The 23,507-nt window shown below is 42.7% G+C and overlaps 1 protein-coding gene across 1 annotated transcript in view; it reads right to left on the bottom strand.

The window, feature by feature from the left end:
* Window positions 1-23,507, bottom strand: part of MCF2L (MCF.2 cell line derived transforming sequence like) — a 92,134-nt gene that overhangs the window by 24,764 nt on the left and 43,863 nt on the right. Inside the window, 12 exon segments of the mRNA XM_044428722.1 lie at window positions 1,773-1,888; window positions 4,475-4,541; window positions 4,996-5,072; window positions 12,928-13,004; window positions 13,120-13,279; window positions 14,406-14,597; window positions 17,243-17,434; window positions 17,552-17,671; window positions 18,561-18,675; window positions 21,747-21,871; window positions 22,687-22,836; window positions 23,316-23,432. Coding sequence (XP_044284657.1) covers window positions 1,773-1,888; window positions 4,475-4,541; window positions 4,996-5,072; window positions 12,928-13,004; window positions 13,120-13,279; window positions 14,406-14,597; window positions 17,243-17,434; window positions 17,552-17,671; window positions 18,561-18,675; window positions 21,747-21,871; window positions 22,687-22,836; window positions 23,316-23,432 — 1,508 coding nt within the window.

Genomic DNA, 23,507 nt, shown 5'->3' on the forward strand with positions numbered 1-23,507 from the left:
TTTCTGTATTTCAGGATCAGAGATCTGCAATATTGTTGTGTGAGAACAAACAGGTAAGATTCTAAAAGAGAATCAGGTACTACTTAACCAATGTTTCAAATGAAAGTATAGAATAATATGGCCTAACATTATTTAAAATGTTACTGAGAATTATGATGGTATTAATTTCTTTATACAGTATAACATAGTGATGTAGATGTAGTTTACTGAGCAATAAAAGCAAAATGGACAGGTCCTCAATGTGAAGAGATTAACTTAAATTTTGACCATATGGAAAACAACAATCAGAGCAGCAGAAGAGGGACAAAAAGAGAAGGTTGAATGTGTATGTATTACTTATGTGCATCGTGCATTTAAGCAAACTGCTCTATATCCCTATAGCTATATCTTGTGTAATTTGAGAGGTCACATGGTTCTTTAGAATGTACAGTGAAAACAGTAAAACAACAATTTTTGCAGCACCTTAAAAACTAATTAACTTATAATGGCAGAAGCATTTGTGGACTGCTATCCACAAAAGCAAATGCTATAATAAATATGTTAGTTTTTAAGATGCTACAAGAATCTTTATTGTTTCCACAACAGCATACTAAACTGCCCACAACTCTGCAAACAATCTGAGATTATGATATATTTTAAAATGCAAACACATTTGAATTTGTACTCAAATATTTTTTTAATTCTTTGCTACTAATGCCTGGATAAAGGTAAAGTTTATTAAAGAGATGGGAGTACCAGACCATCTTATTTGTCTCTTGAGAAACCTATATGAGGGTCAAGAAGCAACCATGAGAACTGGACACGGAACCACTGATTGGTTCAAAATTGAGAAAGGAGTTTGGCAAGGCTGTATACTGTCACCCTGCCTATTTAACTTATATGCAGCGCACATCATGAGAAAGGCAGGGCTAGATGAATCACCAGTTGGAATTAAGATTGCTGGGAGAAATATCAACAACCTCAGATATGCAGATGATACCACTCTAATGGCAGAAAGTGAAGAGGAACTAAAGAGCCTCTTGATGCAGGTGAAGGAAGAGAGTGCAATAGTTGGCTTGAAACTCAACATTAAGAAAACTAAGATCATGGCATCCGATCCTCTCACTTCCTGGCAAATTGATGGGGAAGAAATGGAGCTAGTGACAGATTTTATTTTCCTGGGCTCCAAGATCACCGCAGATGGGGACTGCAGCCAAGAAATTAAAAGACACTTGCTCCTGGGGAGGAAAGCTATGGCAAATCTAGACAGCATACTAAAAAGGAGAGACATCACCCTGCCAACAAAAGTGCATATAGTCAAGGCTATGGTTTACCCAGTTGCAATGTATGGCTGTGAAAGTTGGACCATAAGGAAAGCTGAGCACTAAAGGATTGAGGCCTTTGAATTGTGGTGCTGGAGGAGACTCCTGGGAGTCCCTTGGACCGCAAGGCAATCAAACCGGTCAGTCCTAGAGGAGATCAACCCTGACTGCTCTTTAGAAGGCCAGATACTGAAGATGAAACTCAAATGCTTTGGGCACCTAATGAGAAGGAAGGACTCCCTGGAGAAGAGCCTAATGCTGGAAACAATAGATGGCAAAAGAAGAAGGGGACGGCAGAGGATGAGGTGGCTAGATGGAGTCACTGAAGCAGTCAAGTGGACTCTGGGGGATGGTGGAGGACAGGAAGGCCTGGAGGAATGTTGTCCATGGGGTCACGATGGGTCGGACACGACTTCACAACTAACAACAACAAAAATGCCTGGATATGCACGTATGGGACACAGTCTTAACCTGTTGTGAAAGTGATAGATTTCTTCCATATTTCCAAACAAAACATCTTTCTTATTGTGCAGCTCTGGTGAAATGAGATGTGCCATTAAGGGATTGTCCATCTCTGCAGCATAGCCCTGTGACAAAAAAGAGAAGCAGATTAATTGCTTGAATTTTGTTCCAATTCCTCTCCAGCAAGTCCAAGCTGCTCAAAGCTGATAAACACACAGCAATATTTCAGCATTAGCTATAAAACTGTTCAAATTTTTAGTACGATAGCCATTGCTCTTAATACTAGTCCAATTATGTATCTGTTTCAGAATCTACATATAGTTAATTTAAAGATGTCCTTGTTAAAAACAGAAAGTTTTATAAAATCAAAAATGTATTTCTGAACTATTTATTTTTATGTAAATAATAACTATTTATAAACCATGATGGTTCCAATGTTTGGTCCAAGAGCTAACCACAATGACTACAGAACCTCATACTGTGACCTTTCAAGCCAATTGTTCTTTCTTCTTCCTTCCTGACACAAGTTCCTGTTTATGACATCTGCTGAAGGCAACACAGCCAGCGCCTATTCTTTAGTGTTTCCAATCAGCAGGAAAGACGTACAAACTTGTTTTAATCTGTGCTTTTAGTATGCAGCACAAATTCCTCATTAGACACCACTGCAGAAAATGTTCCATTTAGATGAAGCATCTGGCTGCAAAAGGGAAATCAGGCAGAAGTGACAGGCTCCTGGTCCCAGGATACTTATTTTAGGGCTGGGACATATTTTTGTCAAGGGATGTTGCTGAAAATAGCATTCCAGTTTCCCTTTCCATGCCACAACATTTGGAACTATACAGATCATGACCATATCCACTGGGTTCACAAAGGGTTGACAACCCGAACCAGGAGCAGGCACTACAACAGAAAGAAGGACTTGCACTGCTAAGACCAGTTCTGGAAGGACAAGCTTGCTCTTATATGGCTCTTTCCCCAGGACTCTTAGCTGGCACTTATCAGCAGATTGAGAGCTCCAGCAGAGCTGGGGACTGATCCTGTAAATATGGTGGTGGTTGCTCTGGGTTCTGGCCACCAGAGCAGCCTAGATCCTTACAGCCATGATGGGTTGTCATGTCCAGCATGGTGGTCTGTTTGAAGGCAACAAGCCACCCTGACAATCCATGGCTTGTTGTGGGGGTTGTCGTATCCATGATGGATTGTTATGTCATCTGAACCAAGGTGACTGACTGCATCATGGGTACCAGGAAAAGCCTAGAAAGCTGGTTAGAAAAAGCAGCAAAACATCCTTGCTGCTTTGGCCAATTTGCCGCCACCCAGCCACCAAGCATGTGCCTAAGTGGCACTTTAAGGTGATTGGGATTGGCTGCTGTCCCCTACTCTGATTGCTTCAACCTGACAGCCAGCTTTTTGACCCCTACCTTGACAACCACTGATACCCCCTTCAAAACTCACTGGAGCAGCTGTCAGCAATTGGCATTTTTTAAAAAATAGTGCAAGCACAATTTTACTCTATTTAAAAAAAAGAACTGCAATTGTGTAGGATCACAGATGTGCAAGTGTTGAAATTGGAACTACTGACTGGGCAACGTTGGGGCGTGGCACCTAACATCAGAATGCAGCAGGTACCAACGCTAAACACTGGCCCAAAGACGCTCCAAACAGGGCTTTCTGTGTTTTGCTTTTGCTTGACTTGTTAAAAGGCAAGCTGTCAACAGAATGCAAAAGTACAAATGATCTTTGGTCACAAAAAAGGAATAGTGAATTCTATACACCATATTCTCTCTCTCAACCTGTTTTTTGTTTTTGTTTTTTTGCCCTGACATTTGCACATAATGCATATTTTGCACTAGATGCTTAGAAAACTGCAACAGTGAACTTTCTGGGGGAAAAAAACTTTGAAGCCCCTGTAAAATGAGGTTTTGCTAGGACAATGGGTGTTTCAGATTGGGACTAAATTGTGTGTGCAAAAAATTCAGAAAGGTTTGCTAACCAGTGACAGCCCCTACAGTCACTCACGTTGTTTGAGGCTTGTGAAAAGCAGAGACAGTGATAGCCAGCTGCCAAGCAGGACTTTGCAACCTCAGAAAAAGAACAAAAGCTGTAGCAAGTGAAAAATGGCTTATAATCACAGCAGTGAGGGGGAAACAAGTCTGGCCACCTGTGGTGCCTTCTAGGACAGCTGCAGGAGGACCAAGTGGGAGGGAGCGCGAAGGTGGGAGCAAGCAATGTATGGTGAGCCCAACCGTCTGGGAGGCCAACTGCAGCTTGTTTGCAGAACAACCAGCCCAAAGATCTCTCCCCTCCTCTTGGGAAGGACTTTGTCAAGAGGGAAGGTGGAAACGATCCAATTTCATAGCAACACCGATTTAAGATGACTGATATTGTGTTGAAGTATTTATTAATCTAAGTGGGGTTTTAATACAGATAATGCTTTATGTATTTACTTTTTAAAATCTATGTATTTATTGAATGGAGCTGGTCTTTGACTGCAATAAAGTTCATCCATCCATCCACAGTAACAAGCAATTCTTTCTAGGGCTGGGCTGTTCTTCTGTAGAAAATGTGTGCACCCTGAAAAATCTGAGAAAAATTGGCTCAGCCCTAAAGCCACCTAGCACACATACCTAGGCTGGAACTGTCTACTGCACTGCAGGATAAATCAAGAACTATATTTAGATGTAGCACTGTTATGGACTTAAAATACCTACCTCAAGGACGCACAGAAGTTCTTCAACATAAGCTCGTTCAGTTTCAAGGAGTTCATTAATTACATGTCTGTGATCAAAAGGAATACATAAGGCAAGAGTATATATTCCTAATGCAAAATATTCACGTGGTCCTTAGACTATTTAACACTGGATATTATGAGTAAGTTTCTGAGATAGACCAACAAATACAATAAACTTGCATGCCATTCCTCAGAACTGTTCACAATGGAATGCATTTAACCATATTTTAGCAAATTTAGTACCCTTGAAAATAAATAATATTGTATCAATTTATTATACCACATCCTGTAAAGATGAAAATGGCTAAACTGACCAGATTCTCAGGTTAGAATATCCTGGATTATTTCGCCTTGCTTAATATATTTGAACTGCACATGAACAATTCATACGGCCTTTAATGGAATTGTTTATCTGTACTAGTTGCTAACAAGCCAAGAATGCTATCACAGCAGAGGCCTGTTGTACCGAACAATTCCTGCGGTATATAAAGTTGCACTTACTTCCGTAACACAGCTAGATTTTCTTCATCATCCATCATAGATCCACTTCTACTATGATGGTTTTCATTTATTTCACTCTGAACAGAAAAAGAAAAAGCTAAAAGAATGACAGAAAAGCAGCACATATAATATCCATAATATCACAGGCTAAACATTGCAAACACCCATGATCTGTTGGCATGATGGTGAATGTTGTTTTCCAAGGTACCTTTGGGAAGGAGAGACTTGCAACAGAAGGAGCTGCTGGTCGGTATCCAATGTGTCCTTCCTTTGGCATAAATGCTGCTGTACTAGTGGAAATTAGATTGGTTGTATTCTCTTCTTGCATGAAGTTGACAAGTTTTATTTGTGCAAGCATTTCTGCATTATCCTTGCACAACTTGTTCAGCAACTCACTGTGCATAACTCTTGTGCAGTCTGTTGTGCACCCAGTTCTGCATTCCAGGTATAATGGGCAACCGCTTGTATAACGGAAAGTCTCAGTGATGCTCCAATAGTCTTGTGAGTTTGATGAATGACACCATCAGATACTATGCCATCTGTGTAACAGCAATAGTGCAACAAATGGAAGTAGCTCACCCAGCATGTCATCTGAACTACGATGGCCCAGTGTTTTGACTCAGTATAAGGCAGTTTCATGTGCTTATGGTGGACCAAACCAGATGTAACTTTAGCAAATCTTGAAGTCCTTTTCCCATAATATATGAAACATGTGTATTCCTGTCATGAATAATAAAGGGGCAAGCAGGTGGGAGATGCTGAAACTTTACCATCTTCCTATGCTGGAGCCAGTGACTTGCTTTCTTTCCCTAGATGCCTCTTCTCTCAGCTCAGTTCAGATATTAGGAATGAACTAAACTGTGCAAAAGCTACTGATGGGCAAAGCACTGGGGAGGAAAGTACTCCCTTGCCCTTTTTTTATTTAAACCTGTCCCAGTATTAGATATGCGATCGGGACAGATCCACATTTAATGAGATGTATTTTCTGCCATAATGCTTAGTTTGTCCCTAGAAACACTGGAAATAAATGAAAATTTGTATTTGGTCAAATGCTTTAAGAACCTCACCTTAGAAACAGAGAAACAGAGCGAGTCAGAAGGGGCCTCCTGGGCCATCTATTCTGACCTCCGGCTGCAGCCGGCTGTGCTCATGATATGCCTACCATGTGCATGTCCACCTTGTGTTAATTCAAATGAAAAATGCATGAACTTCACTAAAATGCATGAAAGAAGTAGGATGTCACCACTTACTGCTGGTAAAATTGCAACTGTAGTAGAATCTTTTCACATGCGTTGTGGTAGTGACAACATTTTAAACGGTTTAAAATTAAAGGGTTTGGGTGTACGGAAAATAGCTCTTTTGATACAAAGAAAAATGTTTAGGTCTCTTCAAGGTCTATGGGTTTCATACAAAAACAAATGGGTAAATTTTCACATCAGCTTAAATTACTTTGACTTTCATTCAATATTAAGAATGCAATTAAGAAAATGATCAAATTCTGTCCCTTATTCAATTTTTCATAGGTGCTAAACTGACGATTCTTCCAAATTGTATGGAAATTGTGTACATATAATATTAAAACTGATTATGGATTAATAAAACATTTTTATTACTTTAGGGAAAACAATGGCTCGATCAATTCTGTGCATAACAGACTGTAAAATAATTGGTACTTGAATTCTGTTTAAATAAATTAGAAAGTACTTCTTCAGAGTTTACACAGAAACAAAGTGAGTCAGAATGGGTCTCCCAGGTCATCTAGTCTGACCCCCGGCTCTAGCCGGCTCTGCTCACAACATGCCTACCATATACATGTCTAGCCTATCCTTGAACACGCTCACCGATGGGGTCTCAACCACCTCCCATGGAAGTCCATTCCATAACCTTGGGATCCTGACTGTCAGGAAGTACTTCCTGGCATCCAAATTAAACTTTGGTTCCTTAAACTTGGCTCCTTTGGAGTGCATCCTGCCTTCCTCTGCAGGGGAGAACACCTCTGTGTGACACCACCTCACATACCTATATGTTGCCAACAGATCCCCTCAGAGTCTTCTCCAGGCTGAAAAGACCCAGTTCCCTCAGTCTCACCTCATATGGCTTTCCCTGCAATCTGGTCACCATCCTTGTGGCCCTATGCTGCACTGACTCTAACCTGGCTATATCCTTCCTGTAATGAGGGGCCCAGAAATGAACTGTTGCAGGCACACCAGAGTCGTATAGTAATAATAGTAATAACTCTCTCAATCTAGAAGCCACACTTCTGGCTATGCAACCAAAGGTGGCGTTCGCCCTCTTGACCGCCGCATCACATTGCTGACTCATATTTAGCCTGCAGTCAACCAGTACTCTGAGATCCCTTTCACAAGAGCTGCTCTCCAGCCACTTGTCCCCTAACCTGTACTTATGACACCCATTCCTATACCCCAAGTGCAAGACCTTGCACTTACCCACATTGAATGCCATCCTGTTGTCTCCTACCCACTTCCATAGTCTGTCCAGATCTTTTTGGATCTGGAGTACCTGTTCCTCAGTTGTGGCCACTGCCCCAGTTTTAGTATCATCTGTGAATTTGATTAATAGACTGGTCACCTCTTCTTCCATGTCATTGATGAAAAGATTAAACAGGATTGGCCCCAGGACAGAGCCCTGGGGGACCCCACTTGTCACTGGTCACCATCCTGATGATTCCCCACTAATGGTTACCCTCTGCTTTTGGTCAGTTAATCATGCCCTAATCCACTGGACAGTGCATTGCTCTATCTCAAAACTCCTCAATTTCTCAACCAGGATATCACAGGGCACTTTGTCAAGGGCCTTGCTGAAATCCACTGCATGCCCTCCATCTAGCCATCTCGAAACCAGGACCTGTTTTTGTGGAAGCCGTGTTGTGTGGCCGCCAGCCTCCCTTCCCTATCTAGGGTTAGTAGATCTCTTGCTATTATGAGCCTTTCCACTGTTTTTCCTGCAATGGACGTATGGGTAACTGGTCTGTAATTCCCCATGTCCCTTCTACTACCCTTTTTGAAAATTGGGCCCACTGATGCCACACTGCCACCCTCTGGAATTTCACTCGTTCTCCACAAGGCCTCAAAAATGGAGGCCAGCAGGTATGAGAACTCTCCAAGTACTCTCGGGTGTAACCCGTCATGGCCTGGGGCCTTTGTAACATCCAGTGCCCCGAGGAGCTCCTCAAATTCTAAGGGGCTGACTCTAATCCATGGGTCCTCAAACTATGGCCCGCCATGCCCATTTATCTGGCCTGCCTCAGAGGTTATGGACTCGCTCAGAGAAAACGATCTCCGAGCGAGTCCAAAAGTTCTGAGCTGGCACAGGCGTTCTTTAAAACTGAGCAGAGAGAGTGCTGGTGCATGCTCAAATTACAACAGCACGGCTGAGCATGCACTGGATCCCCACCCCCACCCCATTGCACGCATATACAAAGCAGGAATATAGTGCGGGAAACAGAAGAGAGGCAAGCAGAAGAGAAAGAGAGACAAAGATGAAGAAAGGATTGAAGGTAACAAAATTATAACTTTTAAAATCTATTTTTAATTATGTGAGCCTGGGGGCAGCCAGGTCAGGGGCGGCCAGGCCCGCACCTGCCGCCGCCTCGCCGCACCTGCTGCCGCCTTGCCATGCCCAGGCCCACCACCATTACCGCCTTTCAACTGGCCCCCTGTTAAAAAAGTTTGAGGACCCCTGCTCTAAACTGTGTCCCTAAGTCCCTGGCCTCATCTACCGTATTTTTCGCTCTATAAGATGCACTTTTCCCCCGCTCAAAAGTAAGGGGAAATGTCTGTGTGTTTTACAGAGCGAATGTGTGTGTGCCCGACGCCCGGGACGCTGCCGGCCCGCCTGCACCACGTGGCACCACCTGGCCGACACACGCTCAGCACACCCTGCTCCCCCCCCCCCCCGGCACAGGAGAGAGCTGTGCCGCTCGGGGGAGGCAGGCGGAGGAGGAGGAGCCGCGGCCTTTAACCCGCCGGCTGCACAGAGAGCACGGAGAGACAGACTGCTCACCCACACCTCCTGGGAAGACCTGCCGCTGCCGCGCCGCCCAGAAGACCATCGCCGGCACACTCCTGGCCACCTGCACCACGTGGCACCACCTGGCCGGCATGCGCTCGGTGCGCCCTGCTCCGCCCCCCTCCTCCAGCGCAGGTGAGAGCTGTTAATCACAGGTCGGTGTGTGTTTTCAAATGGCAACCTGTCTTTTAATGAAGCCCATGGGGAAGTGATGGGGAATGTGCCTGTGATTATCAGGAAGCTTTCCATGGATCAGTTATCTGTTAGTTGATCAGACACATTTTTTTTTAGGATCAGTGGATATTTGAACAGCATTACCTTCGTGTATGAAGTTTATTCTTCAAAGGCTACTTAGTCCGCTGTGTGTTTGATTTACCGTACAATATCTCATTTTTTGTCAGAAGTTCTTTTTCTATTATTTACTAGTAGGGCAGTGTGGACATTACTGGCTTTTTTAGATTTGTTATTGAATTGTCTGCAGCAGCTCTTGTATAACTGGTGTAGACTGTGGATTCCTTCAATAATTCCACTACTGACTAAGAAAGTGATGTCAGTGATTGTGAGCAACAGAGCTTCACAAATTCTGACTCTAGCGATGATGAGTTCTATGGGTTCAATGAAAACTAGAATAGTACTCAAACTTTAAAGTCTTTTGTTAATGACAGTGATGATGGTTCTTAATGCCACTGTTGACTGCTGTTCACTTTACAAGGTTGAAATCCGGTATTACTGTATTCTGTTATAGTTTATTAAATAGTTTAGTAAACCATTTGATTCAGAATATTTTTTTTCTTGTTTTCCTCCTCTAAAAACTAGGTGCATCTTATGGTGAGGTGCGTCTTATAGAGCGAAAAATACGGTAATCTCCCATGCAGATCTCTCCCGTTCTGCTTTGGGGAGAACACAGAGGCCAAACAGTCATTTAGCATATGTGCCCGTTCCCTCACATCAGTCACTGGATCCCCTTCCTCTTGCTATTTACATGCTTTTTGCTGCTCTTGATACTCTTTGCAAGTCTCACCTCGTAATCAGCCTTAGCCTTGCGAAGAATCCTTCTGCAATGGGCCTCCTCCTCCTGGTATACCCTTTTGTCTATTTGCCCCAGAGTCCATTTCCTATGGAGGTTCCTCTTGCATCTAATCCCTCTTATCACCTCCTTTCCCATCCATGGCAGCACTCTCCTCCGCCTCCCTGCCTTACAACTAACTAGGGGCATCGTCAAGGCTTGTGCCTCCAAAACCTCCCTTTTGAGTGCCATCCACCCCTCCTTAACTCCCTTGCCTTCCAGTAACATATCCCAAGAGATTTTCCCCAGTCTGGCCTTCAGATGGCCAAAGTTGGACCTCTTGAAGTCCCAGCTTCTAGTACTCTTGTCATGGTCAGATCACTTCCTCATGAGGTTTGAGCTCAGAGCTGGCCTTTCCCTCTGTAAGGCTGCAGACCCTATTGTGATGGTCCACCCTCAGAGCAGGATGGATCCTGATGGATTCCTGAGGGCTCTGGGGGATTTTCCAGTTGATAAAGCTGGTACTCCTGTTGATGCTCTGGTTGAACTATGGAATGGGGAAATGGCCAGAGTGATTGACACGATCACCTCTTAGCGTCTTCTCCTGCCAAGGAGAGCCCATCCATCTCCATGGTATACATCTGAATTATGGGTGATGAAGTGGGTTGGGAGACGACTAGAGCATAGGAGGAGGAAATCACGGGATGAATCTGACTGAACACGCTTACGTACTCATTATTGAGCCTATGCTGTGGCGGTGAGGGCGGCAAAGAAGAAATTCTTCTCCACTTCCATTGCCTCCTCACAGTGCCAGCGGAGCTTTTTCAAATGGTACATGGGCTGATATACCCTGGCCCTAAGAAATATCCTGTACCACCATCGATGCCCCACTGTGACGACTTTGCCCAGCACTTCAAGGAGAAAATCGCTCAGATTTGTCATGAGCTGGATTCCACAACTGATTCAGATCCCTTAGGGGAGACACCAATGACCCCGTCTGGTCAGGTATTAATGGATGAATTTCAGTTAATGAGGCCCGATGATGTGGACAAGGTGCTTGGACAAGTATGTCCTACCACCTGTTTACTCAACCCTTGCCCTTCGTGGCTGCTGACCAAAGCCAAACACGGCATTAGTTCCTGGATCTTGGAGGTTATTAATGCCTCTCTGAGGGACGGCCGGGTGTCCACTCCTTTAAAGGAGGTGGTAATCAGGCCTGTCCTAAAGAAGGCATCTCTGGATCCAGAGATGGCCGCCAATTATAGACCAGCGGTCAACATCCTGTTTTTGGGCAAGGTGTTGGAACGGGTAGTGGCAGGACAACTCCAGGTACTCTTGGATGAGACTGATTATCTGGACCCATTTCAGTCTGGCTTCAGACCCGGGTATGGTACTGAATCTGCCTTGGTCGCCCTGTACGATGACCTGTGCAGGGAGAGAGACAGGGGGAGTGCTTCCCTGTTGGTCCTCCTGGACCTCTCAGAGGCTTTCGATACCATCGACCATGGTATCCTCTTGGATAGGCTGGCGGGGTTAGGAGTAGGAGGCACTGCTTGGCAGTGGTTCCGCAACTATGCCATGGAGTTCCACATGGTTCCATTTTGTTCCCCTTGCTATTTAATATCTACATGAAACTGCTGGGAGAGGTCATAAGGAGGTTTGGGCTGCGGAGTCATCAGTATGCTGATGACACCCAGCTCTACCTCTCTTTTTCAGTCAATCCAGGTGAGGCAGTAGCTGTACTGAACCGGTGCCTGGTTGAAGTAATGGGCTGGATGAGGGCCAATAAACTGAAGCTCAAACCAGATAAGATGGAGGTTCTGTTGGTCGGTGATTCGAGTTCCTGGGTAGGTGACTTGGGCCTTGCCCTGGATGGGGTTGCAATCCCTCTAAACGACAGGGTCCGCAGCTTGGGAGTGCTCCTCGACCCGGAGCTGTCCTTGGAAGCCCTAGTGACAGCGGTGGCGAGGAGCGCTTTCCTTCAGCTTCGGCTAATCCATCAGCTGCGTCCCTACCTGGAGGAGGATTGCCTAGCAACAGTAACACACGCATTGGTTACTTCCCGGTTGGATCTCTGTAATGCGCTTTACGTGGAGCTGCCCTTGAAGACAGTCCGGATACTTCAGATGGTTCAAAATAGAGCTGTCAGGATGCTGTCAGGGACTGGGTGTTATTCTCATATAACCCCAGTCCTCTATCAGCTCCATTGGCTTCCTATCGAAGTCCGGGCTCAAATCAAGGTGCTGGTGATTACCTATAAAGCCCTAAACGACTTGGGACCAGGATACCTTAAGGAACACCTTTTTCCCTATTTGCTCTCCTGCCCCCTGAGATCAGCAACAGAAGCCCTCCTCCGGGAACCATCTGTGAAAGAAGTTAGGAGACAGAGTACCCGGAGGAGGGCCTTCTCTGCAGTGGCGCCCAACTATGGAATGCACTCCCCAGAGAGGTCCGTCTGGCACCGTCATTATATGTTTTTCGGCGCCAGGTTAAGACCTTATTAATCAATATTTTAACATGTTTTAAGATTGAATTTTAATATTGTATTTGCAGCCAGAGTGGATCGTCAATTTATGCTGTTACCAGAGACGTTGGTAATTGGATGGCATACAAATTTCATAAATAAATCAATACTCGTCCTGCTGCACACCCCATTCCCCTGATCTCCAAGCAAAAGAGGGAGTGATCTCTCGCACCCAGATATAATTACTGTGTCCCTCCCCTGAGATACCCTTAGAATCTCATCTGTCAGGACATCATCCAGGGTCTCAAGTTACATATGATTACAGATTCTGATTCATATCCTTAGAAATAATGGTTTGAGATTTTCCTTCTTCTTGAGTGATTTTAAATGAATCAAATGAACCAATTTAATACATTAACAATTAGAAACACACCTTGGTTCTTCTGAAATTTATTCTTCGGACCATGTGACTACCCGGGCTGGCTGGATCTTCAGAATCTCTTTGAAGACCTGATATGTGAAAAAAAATCCAGCTGTTGAATTTGGAGCATAGCTCAGTTTAAGTAAGCAAGCTTAATTATTTGCTTTCAACAGATGAGAACAACCCATCTACTTACTAGCTTACCTGGAGAGGAACAAGGTGACTTTAGAGGGACTTCTGGCCTGGGTGCCACTGGCTGAACTGGACGTGTCTGTTTAGCTGCCAGTTTCTTAAGACTGATTCGCCTCTTTTGAAACATTTCTTCCATACTTTCTTGTTTCTGAAACACTTTTTGGATGTGGTCCTGTAGCAGAAACCAAAATACCGCCATCATCTTTAAATCGTATCTATCATATTTCTATCTATTTCTTTTAAAATTCCTGAATAGCCTTTCTGGTTATATAGACCAGTAAAAAGGGAATTCAATTCATAGTGCATTCAATTTCAAATATAAAAAATGAATTATGAAGAACATGCTCAGCTTTTTTTGTTCAGTTTTATTCAAAGAAGCAAGCTGCTTTGGACAAGATTCTAAAAAACTGAATTAAGGTTTTGCAGCTTGGTGGTTGTACCAACTTTAGCAGGTGAAATGCTTTATCACTGCCTTACCATGTTGACTAGTCCCATATTCACTAGCTTGTACCCAGCCTGTCAATATGGAAGCAGAAGTGAGCTTGCATGCAGGCAGATGCTGCTGGTAGTGGTGGTGGGGTGTGCGCGCTAAAGGATCTGGAGCCTTGGAGGGAAAAAGCAGCCAAGCGCTCCCTGCACAAGCAGACGTGCTTCTGCGAAACACAACCAAGGATTCAGATCCAAGCCAATAAGTGTGCAAGTGACCATTCACAATATTCTAGCTCCAACATCTAGGCATGCATCTTTAAGTAACTTGGCCATGGCAGCTTTAGGGGAGGGGCAGAGTTAGGCCCAGCTGTGCCTCATATATATTTACTGTTTTTATTAAATTTATCTCCCACCCTTTTTTCCTTTCAAGGAACTCAAGGTGGCTTACATAACTCTCTTCCTCTTCTCAATTTTATCCTCACAACAACAGCCCTGTGAGGTAGGTTGGGCTGAGAGTCTGTGACTGGCCCAAAGTCACCCAGTGAGTTCCATGGCTGAGTGGGGACTAGAACCCAGATCGCCAGAGTCCCAGTCCCATGCCCTTAACTGCTATACCACATTGGCTCTCATGGTAGGGAAGGCCACAGGTGAACTCCAAGAATGTTTTTGACAAAGAGCGGAGCAATGTTAGTTCAACAGTTTGTTAGTTTTATGGATCGCTATCAGTTGCCACACACAGGAAGATGTTGCTACAACAGTTTATTGCTATTGTCAGGAACTGTTAAAACTTTAGCATTCCAGATTATTACTTGTACATGCCCCTCGCATGTGGCTATCAGTTCATTATAAAATCTTTGTATCAAGATTACCACTAGCTCCTCACTAAGGATGACTTCATATTCTTTGAACAGGTAGTTCAGTTCTTTGAGCTTTTTGTCTCCACCAGTCTCCAAAAATTTCTCAATCTCCTGTAAAGCAGATTCTGCTCCATCCTGGGACTGGCATTTGTCGACAGGCTGTGAAGCCAGCAGATAAATTCCCTCATCGCACCACTTCATGGACTGTAAACACACAAAGGAGACAGGAATAGCATAATAAATAATACCTTTAACAGAAAAGATTTAGTAATACTTTGAAAAAGATGAAACTAAAAATCTGTATGGATAGTCTATACGCAAGCCCTGAAATAGCTTTTCTCCTTGTCTTAGGATTTGAGGAGATCAGGCCTTCTTTCAATTTTCAGGCTGCTTGTGCTTGTGTTTGAGTATAAATAGCTCTCACGCCCCATCTCTGAAGCAAAGCTGTGAATTCTAACATGGACAGAGGAGTAAGGTATAATTCTGCCTGCAGAGACAATAGGAAAGGAAGGTGAAATTCTGAGGGTCCTCAAACAGAAGGGCCAAATAATGTGTCACCTTAGCCACTTTACAGTACAATTTCAACACACACTGCTGTCTCAAGCCCCACTACATGGATCAAGAACCTAGTGAGGGGAGTAGCAAGGTTTTTAACACTTTGGTCCTCGCAGGGGTCTGACTGGAACTGCCCCCACACCCCCCATGCTTTCTGCATTGCTAGAAAGGCCCAATTTGTTTCACTGGTTCACATTTTTCACACCCTCTAAAACCCTGCAAAAGAATCCCAATCTGGGTTGGCTCTTCATTCTGGCAATTTGTGAAAAGCAAATGAATCCTTCACTCAAGGCCAGAACCAAAGGTGGCACGTGGCTCTTGAACCCCTCTGCTGCGGCTCCGTCACTCAAAACACGCGCCGGCACAGGCACAGCCGCTGATCTGCTAGAAGCTCCACTCAGGAACACAGAGCTAGCTAGCTAAGTAAATCAGCTAGTTAAGTAAATCGCTACATTCCTCTGCTAAACAAGCTTCCTGCAGGCTCTCATGTTACACGAAACGGTGCTGAAAGGATTCTCTTTGTCCCAGTGTAATCTCCTTCATCTGAATGTTAAAAGCTGAGCTTGGGACCTGTCACAATTCACAGCACTTGACTGTTTATCTGCTAATCACTCACTAAACACACCTATATCCCTGGCACAGCCGCGAACCTGCGCCGATTTACTGAGCTCCCCCACATCCCCGTAGGCCAACCATGGATAAATCTAAGAAACATTTCTGAAGAAAACCAAACGTTTAATGATACATTGGTAGATTCATTTGCTTTTGAATCATTTCGTGCTGCTGATGAACTTATGGGGTTTGCTGTTTAATGCATGCAGCCCTTTAGCACTGACTTTGACTCTTCAGGAAGCTGTTCTCCTATTCAAAATATATGAAAGGAGTCCTACTAGTTTATAATGTAAGATTAAAAATAACAGTTTTTACTGACTGAACAAGAGCTGCAGCTAAATCATAATGAAGTTATACATAGCATTAAGGTAAAAGACGATATATGCAGTGTTACCTTCATTTTAGATGTCAAAAGGGTTTTGTGGCTCCTTTTTGTGCGGGAAATGGGTCCAAATGGCTCTTTGAGTGTTAAAGGTTGCCGACCCCTGGGCTAAGGTAACTATGGAGTTCTCACTATCACACACATGCCCACACGTTTGGCCACTGCATTCCCGTACTGTGGTCTTATTCCGTTTGAGCGCAAGGGACTTTGGACCGATTCCTGACCTGAACATCAAAAATGGGCTGAGTCATGGGATTCTGTTGCTTCTGTGAAAGTGCCTGGAGCATTTGCACAAACTCAGAGTGATAAATGCATCTCTCTAACATACTTTTGGCAAATGCGATTTGTACAAGTTGGGACAAACTAGTTCAACTTGAGCAGTTTTTGTTCTTGCTGTAGCATTTACTGGAAGAAGGATGGAAGCATCTTCCTCTCACACATTCCACTTTAGCCATCTTGAGTTTTCTGGCAGCATTTCAGATTTGTGCAAACTACAGGCTCTGCAATTTCTGCAATTTGCATGATGTGAACAAATTTAGGCAATTGTGTAAATATGCAGAGTGGAAGCCCAGATTTTGTGCAAATTTCTCTGGCATTTTTTTTAAAGGCAAATGACAGCCTGTTTTAAAAACGGAAGTCTGCATGCAGGCTTGAGTTAACATCTGATTGACTCAGTGCCAGCACAGGGTTGAAGACACAGGATTAGTGAGGCCAAGTTAAAAAAAAATCTATCAGATTTCCCCTCTTATCAGATTCCTCACACATTCATATACAGGCACCCAGGGACCCCAGTCATGCTGGACTTGAACCACAGACCTTTCAAGAGCTGAGTCATCACATCTTTTTTGAAAACCACATCTCCTTGGGGGCTGCAAGTTACTTTGAGGATTTTTGCTTTGTTACCTTCCTTCCAGTTACAGCTAAGCCTGCTCTTTCCTCTCCCAAATCAACTTGTCCTTCCTGTCACCAGACTGTGGCTTTGTATGTGCACTCCATAATTTCTGTTTCTCTGCTGTGCCTTTTCCTGTTCCCATGAGGCTTCCTTGACTTTGTAGGCATTTTCCTGATCCCTGACCATTCCAGTCTTGGTTTCTGCTTCTCTCCTTAGGCTGTCTGGGAATGATTGTCTGTGAACTGAATGGGGCCTAACCAATGACTTTGCCTCACCCATTTCTTGCAGGGAACTGCTTGGATTCTCTCCTGTGCAGACATTAATAGACCATGACTGCTCGGCCTGGGATTACAACTTATTGCAGGTTTATCAGCCAACAAAAAAGGGAAATAGTAAGGTTCGATTTACCTTCTCCAGTTGGCTATGTAATGCAAATGAATGGTTAAGGAGGGTTCTTCTTTTATTCATTTCAGCAGTAATTGTTTCACACTGGTGCTGGAGTTCACTGCACTTGGGGAGAATGGAGTCCACAGCATAATGCCTATTTTGTATGAACTGGTCACCGCTAGAAATCAGGCTGCTGGCCTTTTGCAGATCTTCCTAAAGAAAGTGATAGATGATGGATAAGATAGAGAAACATAAGTTGCAGCATAATCGCTTTACAAACATGCAGGTCTCTGGAAAAACATGGCCTACAGAGAAACCTCAAATCTTTACATGTGATTTTCCTTCAAAGTTGGCAAGATCTTTCAGTATGTGCTCCACATGTGAACAGCTATTTCCCACTTCTGTGAAACGAGATAATCTCTCAGACACACTATCCAGAGCTGTTTTGACCTAAAATGAAAGAGAATTGGACATCAGTGAAGGCTTGAGTGGGAATAAACAATAGTTTTCAGATAACAAATTTTGATTTACTAGTTTCACAGTCCATCAATTAAATAACAAGGCCCTAGCTCTACTAATCACAACAATATAATAAAGCTGCCAGGTTGACTATTTTCTCAGGCACTGGATCTGAAAAGGCTGCCTCACTTAGGAAGCTTTCTCTTTTATAGCTCTTTGGGTTTAAAACAGTTTTATTCATAAAATATATTTCAAACATTTATCATGTTATTCTGTTAAGCCACCTTTCACCAGCTTAGAACCTTCCAGATGCCCTGGGCTACACGCCTCAGCTTCTCTAACCAGCACATACACTGACTGTGCTGGCAGTGAACGATTGGGATATTCACTGGTTGGAGTCCAGTGCTACAGTGCATGATAATGGATTGTGCTGGCTGGGGACAATGGGAGTAGTAGTCTAACACACCTGGGAGCACCAAGTTGAGTAAGGTGGTAAACCAAAACTGAGAGGTTGTGGGGTGCTTATTTCAATCACCCTTAAATTTTGAGCCCTAATTCATATACTTTCAGTTGTATTGCATTAGATATATTTCTGAATTGTTTAAAATACTACTTGTATAACATTGACTTAAGACTTATTATTTCTGTCAATTCACTCTTGACAAATAAAATATTTAATGGATACTTTATGGATGATCAAAACCATAACTGATCAATCCTTTGTCACAGTATTAAGTACAACAAAGCAAATTTAAAGTGAAAAGTCGAGGAACAAAATGCAAAAATAGAACAAAGTAATAAAATACTCAAGAGTATTACAGAACGCTGAATGGTGTTGATGCTAAATAACTAAAATGTCATATACATCAAAAGTCATCACCTCTTTGAAATCAAGTTCAAAGTGCCTAAGTTGTAAGCACTGCTCAAGCTTCTGCTGGTGTTTTAACCAAAAATCATCAAAGGCTGTTTCTGTTTCATATAGTTGATCTAGAAGCCTTTAGAAAAAGGGGGAAAAGACAATAACTGTATCTAGTACACTGAAACAAAACAGTCCTCCTTCTTTGAGATATAGCTGATATTTTAATGCAAAAAATGTCTATACAATAATACCTTTCCGAACTATTACATTAAGTGGTTCAAGGTGGAAGAACATACATATGCTAAAGGAGAATATGAAACATTAGACTGTAATAGTCTAGTGCAGGGGTCAGCAACCCGTGGCTCCGGAGCAGCATGTGGCTCTCTCATCCCTCCACTGCGGCTCCCTGTTGCTCAAAATATGTGCCATGACCGCCAATGTGCGACAGCCACCAGCACGCGATTTACTGAGCTTTTCGATCCCCGGTAGGCCAACCATGGATAAAACCAAGAAAAGAAAAGTTTCAGAAGAAAACAGAACCTTTAATGGTAGGTGGGCAGATTCATTTGCTTTCTCTGCTGATGAGACTGGTTGACCAGTATGCTTAATATGTGGTGAGAAATTGGCAAACAAAAAAAGTCGAATGTTGCAAGACATTTCCAGAATAAACACACAGCCTTTGCTGAAAAATATCCGGATGGAGAGGAGAGAGAAAAAGCCATTTCGGAACTGATGCGGAAGGTTGATCTGAGCAAAAATAATTTCAAGACGTGGATTAAGTCTGCAAATTCAACTACATATGCTAGTTTTGTGGCCACTCAGGAAATAGTCAGGCACGGGAAGCCGTTCATGGATGGAGGTTATAGAAAAGAATCATTCATTGATTTCATAAATGCAACACACTATCTTTTTTTATACATAGCATAAAGGTAAAAAACGATATATGCAGTGTTATCTTCATTTTAGAGTCAAAAGGGTTTTGTGGCTCCCTGTGTTTCCTTTTCTGCGGGAAACGGGTCCAAATGGCTCTTCGAGTGTTTAAGGTTGCTGACCCCTGGTCTAGTTGGACCATTGATCTGACATTATCTGATCTGATAAAGCAGCTTTTTATAACTTACATTTTGTCTAAAAGCCTGATTTTAGACAACCCTTGTCTGGTCAGGTCATTCTGGCTGGGAATGTCCTACACATGGATGGCACTAGGTGACGGAAGACTCTTTTAGGCAGCCTTCACGAAGTGAGAAAAAGCACACGAGCAGCTGCTGATGCATGTTGAGAGCAACTTCCCCAGCAGAAATTTATTGCTGTTGTTACACTGCATTAAGTATTCTCCCTGTGAAGGAGCACTCTCCATAATGCCCTGTCCTTAACAGACTTGCTCAGCTTATACAACTTCAGGGCTGTGGAAGTGACTCATCTCATATTTGGTCATCTTCTTCTGCCTTCGACTTTCCCTAGCCTTGTTGTCTTCCTTGTCTTGCCTCCTTGTGATGCCCTCTAAGCTCAACAGCCTCACCTCACTGTTCTCATGCTTATTTCAAGGGAACGTTCTGACTGGATTTGCCCCAAGACCCGTTCATCTTTCTGTCAGTCCAAAGTATTCACTGAGTTCCCCTCCAGCACCATGTTTCAAACACATCAATTTTCTTCACTTTCCAGCTTTCACACCATACGTAATGATCGGGAATAAAATAACGTGGATGATCCTGGCCTTGGTCTGCAATGAACATCTTACATCTTTTTCTATTTTCTTGGCTTCAGATTTTCTTTGAATTGATGATTGAACCAATTGAACCAATCATCAATTGAGCAGAGATATGCAAAACCTTTCACAATTTCAATTCTTCATGGTTCAGAGTAAACTTGTGTAATTCTTCTGTTGTCACGAATTTTGTTTTCCTAATACTCAGCTACAGTCTTGTTTTTGCACTTTCTTCTTTTGCTTTCATCATTTCAGTTCATTGCTGTTTTCTGGCAGTAATCTCCTTATCACCTGTATAACTTAAATTACTGACATATCTTTGGCCAATTCTCACTTCTTCCTCTGATCCTAACTGTGCTTTCTTTATGCAAACAGAATGAACAGACAGGGAGATAACATATGTCCTTGTCTGGCACCTTTGCCTATAGAAGACCATTCTGTTTTTCCACACTCTATTCTAGTAATAGCTCCTTGCCCATGATACAGGTCACACATTACAACAATCAAGTACTGAGGCACATCCATTTTTCTTATAGCTTCCTGGGCTCCACACAGTCAAAGGCCTTGCTATGTTCTATAAAGCATAGATTGAACTTCTTTTGAAATTCTCTGTTGCACTTTATTAGGGGATGTCTGATAGTGAGTGCCTCTTTCTTTTCAGAAGGATTTTTAGGAAACAATTTAGGACAAAGCAAATCTGTCTTGCCATATATAACTGTAAGGACTGTGGATGCCACCATGCAGCAGAGAACTTTTTATTAATTAAGATATCCACTGTATGTTTGAGGCTTGGCGAATGGGGCGGCATAGAAATTTTCTAAATAAATAAATAAAAATAAATAAAAATGTACAACCTTCCTGATGTATGGAAGACTCAGCTCCCTTCAGAGGGCACTTTACACCACTAAAACTCTCAGACCAGATCAGACCTGGTTCACACAACATGCCTGGACTATTTCACCCACAATGATCTGTAGTGTACTTGTACACATTTTGACTGGGAAGCCCCTGATTGCACCACTTTGTGGGCCTGGTCCTTGTAGGTTACTTGGGGTTAAAAAATCCACACTCTGCACTAGGTGCTAAGTGAGGGTTGCTTAACCCTCGAATAGTGCACCATGACTAAGCTCAGATGACATAGTGCAACGGCCCAATCGGCCTCACCAGAGGCTGCACAATCAAAATGCTACCTGTATGCCACTGGGTTGTGCAAACAGGCCCACTGGGTCAGTTTCACCGTTCCTTGCCAGATCAGTTTTGTTTTCAACATACAATTCCTCTTGGGTCTGTGCGAGAGCTGTGGATGGCCTTTTTATTTTTCTGAGGTGGATACAACATGGCTAAATGGATAAAAACAGCTATCCCACTATGGGAACGTTTATTGTGCTTTCATAAAGGCATCAAAATAAGCATGTGACAATTCACCTGCTGATGGCATATTCAATTGTACTTTATAGCAGAACAAGCATACAAAACCACTGCTGTAAATACTATGTTGAGCTCACCTTTCCACAGTAATTTGATTTTCCATTTGATCTGGGTTCATTTTGTACTCTTGATTTTCAAGAACTGGTTTTCTAATACTGAGGAGAATATCCTGGCCTTCTGTTAATACTATCTTCAAATCCTCCTACAAGAAGAAATGTAACATTTGAATTGTGCTTTTATGAGAATTGAGCTTAGAAGAGGGCATTACCATCAATTTTGTCAAATCTGAAAACAGAGGACAGTACTGTACAGAAGTACCATCTAAATAATCAGAACCAAACCTTGTTTTAAAGGGATTAGGCTACTCTAGCCCTGCCTTGCTCTCCCCAGCTGTTTTTTGTGTGCATTTGTTCAGCAAAATAGTTGAATAGTTTGATCCTAAAACACCACCTTTCCTGAAACCCCAGAAAACTCTGAAGATAGCCCTGGGAATTCTGGACAACAGGTAGCTCTGAAATAGGCATCTCTCCCAGCAGGCCCTAGGGAACAGAACTACCATGAATCCCACCCCAAGCAAGCCCTGACTTTCTTTTTAAATTCAGTTAGTCCTAAAATCATATTAAAATTAATTCTCCCTTGTTTAATGGTTAATTAAACATATTGTGTAAATTAAATTAAATAAATATATTGCAAACACTTTAATTTACAATATGGAAATTTAGTTCATCGCACATCCCCCAGGTTCTATGTCAAAGTCCTCATGCAGCCCTCAAAGTACGAAAAGTTGGACCTCACAGATCTAGATGTTTAGATTTAGAAAATTTAAGGATCCTTGCATGGTGGGTGATTACAGAAGTTTTTGGTATTAAAAAAAGGAATGAATCCTAAGTGATGGAGTACATTTGGCACTGGTATTCAGTAGTAGGGCCAAGAAAGCACTGTTGATGGACCTACACAATAAAATTATCTTAAATATTGCTAAACCAAGCCCCTACATAGCCAGCGTAAGCCACACACCTTCATTTTGCCTTTGCTTTCAGTATGTGCTGCAAGGAGGGCACTGGTAGACTGTACATCATTTGGCAACTCCGTTTCTGCTAGTTCAGCCCCAAACGATCGGAGAGTTTGAGCTTTCTCCTTAACCATTCGAGCAAAGTTCTCTATAGCCTTTAGGATTACAAAGTCATTACACATTAACCCCCAAGAGTCACATAAGTATTCATACAACCATAAATAAAGTGATCAGTCATTTATAAAAGAACTAAAAATGTTGCTATAAAAGTAAATGTCAAAATGTGAAGATGATAAAAAAAATCCAACATTAGCTGCACGTTTTTGGATTCTCATTAGGAACTTTTCAATATATTGATGAGTTAAAGCTTTATACCTAATTTTAAGACAGTTTTTAAATCTCTCAGATGATATCAGAAAAGATATTTTTAACAACATTCCGTAGATTTTCAAGCTCTGAAATCATCACTCCCGAATTCGTTAGCAACGGTATTTGTTTGAGATGGCCAAGTTCTTCTGAGACATCTTCTCATACATGCTATTTCAATTTGTATTCATAAGCCCATGCTATTAGTCACAGGCTGTACAACAGAAGGGTTCATTGATAGAAACAGTCTGAAAAAAAGATGACTTACAGTGCGATGTGTCAGCCACCTGTTGTGGCAGTAATCCAGGGTGCCACCAAGATCTTCTGTTAGCTGGGATCTATCAATGTAGTTATTTAATTCTGTCAATGAGCTCAGCATTATGATCTACAACACAGAAGCAACAGCATAAAATGGATAAAGTTTGGGTTCTTTTAGGACTTTTGTTTTGATGACTTCTGC

This window comes from Varanus komodoensis, unplaced genomic scaffold (genome assembly GCF_004798865.1).
Source record: "Varanus komodoensis strain SLA01 unplaced genomic scaffold, ASM479886v1 scaffold2, whole genome shotgun sequence".
Taxonomy (NCBI): Eukaryota; Metazoa; Chordata; class Lepidosauria; order Squamata; family Varanidae; genus Varanus; species Varanus komodoensis.